Here is a 2,770-nt window from a genome sequence, read left to right as displayed (position 1 = left end):
CAGTGATAAAGCAGTAGATTGTGACTGATAGGCAGGAAAAGGTGAGGACTAGCTACCTTCTCCTGCCGCATAGGCAGGTCATGATCAATTTCTCCTATGATGTTCCAATTACCCCCTTACGTGGTAACATATTTATACATATCCATATTACATATTCATGAAATTTCTTCCAATTTGCATAAAGCATTTCACAGGTTCCAATTCATATCAAAAACACGCGTGATATTAGTCTTTTCATTGGTTAATTGTTATTAACCCATAGATGTTGACCACTTCATTTACTGATTACTTTTAGTCCAGAGTTGTTTTTCTCTACTATACTTTCCTTAACTGTACTTTCTTGTTTATCTTAACTTCCCTGGTCTTCTGGTCACCAGTATGGGTGGAGCCCCTCTTACAAACACACAGTTATTGGTTATATAGCAAGCAATGTACACATTTTATCTTGGATACATTTTGAAGATTTAACATAAATTCAGAAATTTCCCATCACGGAAAGGCTAAAAGGGAGGCCCCCTTCTCCCACAACTCCCATGACATTTTGTGGATCCTTTCCTTTAGTCAAAATGACTGAAATCAAAGCAAAATTTGTCGAGTTCGATTGAAATGAAATGTTTCACTTCAACGTTACCAAAACCTGGGTTCTCTTTCTGACTCACTGTACAACTTGGAGCCAATCGATTCACCTTTCTGCACCTCAGTTTACACATCTGTAGAGTGCTGATTATAGAGAGGGTCACATTCACACAAGGGATATACTGTAAGCAAATAAATGATGCATACATTATATTTTCCTTTTTAAATGCAGAACATTTTATTTTATATATTCTGATTGGAATATTTTTTTTATATTTCCCTTCTAAAGGCAGATTCTTCTGCATTACTGACATGAAAGGAGTGATTTTAAAAAGAAAGAAAGAAAGAAAGAAAGAAAGAAAGAAAGAAAGAAAGAAAGAAAGAAAGAAAGAAAGAAAGAAAACTTTTATTTTATTCATACTGGTATATTTTTTCATATCTCCCTCCTAAAACACCCACTTTTTCTGCACTGGTCACAGGAAACGATCAACATCTTCATCACGGTTTTCGTTCCTAGCTGAGATGCTGTAAGTCCCATATTGGTGGACCAGTGGAAATCTTCTGCTGTGGGACACTTATAAATCACTTGTCAGTTTATAACCCAGCCATCAGCACTGCAAACACAAGGAGCAGCTAAACGACACAATGGGCAGCTTTGAAAAGAAAACATTGGCCTTCCTTTGTGACCCTGCCGGGTGCTTCTCGGGAAATGCTGAGCATCCGCAAGTACTGCAGTGGAGTTGTGGGTGCTCAGCCAATTCCGGGAGGTTGTCTGCACCCCAAACAATCATGCCCATTGTGAAGCAGATGTACTAGGGAATACCAAGCCTCAATACTTCTGCACTCTCTCCTTCTTAGCCCAGCTCAGATTGTGTGTTTGATGAGCCCCAGGCACTTGGCAATTGAGTCTCTCAATGCCTCCTTGACTTTCTGGTTCCTGAGGCTGAATATGAGTGGGTTGAGTATGGGGGTCACTGCGGTGGTCATCAGAGAGGCGACCTTGTTGAAGTTCATGGAGCTGGCTTGCGAGGGCCTGACGTAGATGAAGATGGAGGTGCCATAGCCGATGGTGACCACAGTGAAATGAGAGGCGCAGGTGGAGAAAGCTTTCTGCCTGCCCTTGGCAGATGGGATCCGGATGATGGTGCAGATAATATACATATAGGAGATGACTGTCAGCAGCAGGGAGCCTAGCAACACAGGCAGCGAGATGATGAAGTCAATGAATTCCACCAGCCGGGTGTCAGCACAGGCGAGGTGCAACAAGGGGGCGCTGTCACAGAAGAAATGGTTGATGATGTTGGGGCCACAGTAGGGCAATCCAAGTTTGATCACGGTAGGGACCAAGACAGAGAAGAATCCCCCCATCCATGACCCCACCACAAACCAGACGCAGACCTTTCCATTCATGATGGTGCTGTAGCTCAGTGGGTAACATATGGCCACATACCGATCATAGGACATCATGGCCAACAGGACATACTCCGAGATTCCCAGCAGGAAATAGAAGTAGGATTGAGCCAGGCACCCATAAAAGGAGATGGTCTTCCTCTCCGATAGGAAGTTCTCCAGCATTTTTGGGACCACAGTCATAGTCATGAGTATTTCAATGAGGGACAGGTTGCAGAGGAAGAAATACATGGGTGACTGCAGGCGATAGTCAGTGCATATTAAGGTGATGATGATGGAGTTCCCAATCATTGCCACCACCAGGATGATGAAGAATAGCATGAAAAGGAAAATCTCCACCTCACGGGAGCTAGGGAAACCTATCAGGATGAATTCAGTCACACGTGTCCCGTTCCTTGCTTCCATACCTGCTATGATCCTTACCTAGACAGAGAACAATAAAATAATGAAACCAACATATTTTCAAGTGTTATTGAGAACTTTACTCAGAATTGCAGTGGGAAACATGAGGTTTAATTAATAGATAACTGTAAATAATAATAGAGAAGATGTAGGAGAGGATGGAGAAAAAAATGGTGAGGAAGAAGATGAAGATGACGAACAAGAACATAAAGAAGGAGAAGAGCCTCTAAAACAAGATTGAATCATTGGGATTGATATGTGAATCACTGGGTGAGGTTCTTTGGCCTATGTTATGCAGGAGGCCAGATTAGGTGATCCATAATGGTCCCATCTGGCTTTGAAATCTATGAATCTATCAAAAAGATGACAACAACAATGAAAA

At 42.2% G+C, this 2,770-nt stretch overlaps 1 protein-coding gene across 1 annotated transcript; it reads right to left on the bottom strand.

Annotated features, from left to right (window-relative positions):
• Positions 1-1,440: 1,440 nt before the first annotated feature.
• On the bottom strand, positions 1,441-2,394 carry LOC101948632 (olfactory receptor 6M1-like). The gene has a single exon (XM_005284229.2). The coding sequence runs from the start codon at positions 2,389-2,391 to the stop codon at positions 1,441-1,443; it is 951 nt and encodes a 316-aa protein (XP_005284286.2). The 5' UTR covers positions 2,392-2,394.
• Between the last annotated feature and the right edge of the window lie 376 nt (positions 2,395-2,770).

This window comes from Chrysemys picta, chromosome 13 (assembly GCF_011386835.1).
Source record: "Chrysemys picta bellii isolate R12L10 chromosome 13, ASM1138683v2, whole genome shotgun sequence".
Taxonomy (NCBI): domain Eukaryota; kingdom Metazoa; phylum Chordata; order Testudines; family Emydidae; genus Chrysemys; species Chrysemys picta.
This window is presented reverse-complemented; position numbering and strand designations above follow the sequence as displayed.

Coding starts and splice junctions, on each gene's coding strand:
- LOC101948632 (XM_005284229.2), bottom strand. CDS start 2,391: ATGGAAGCAAGGAACGGGACACGTGTGACTGAATTCATCCTGATAGGT.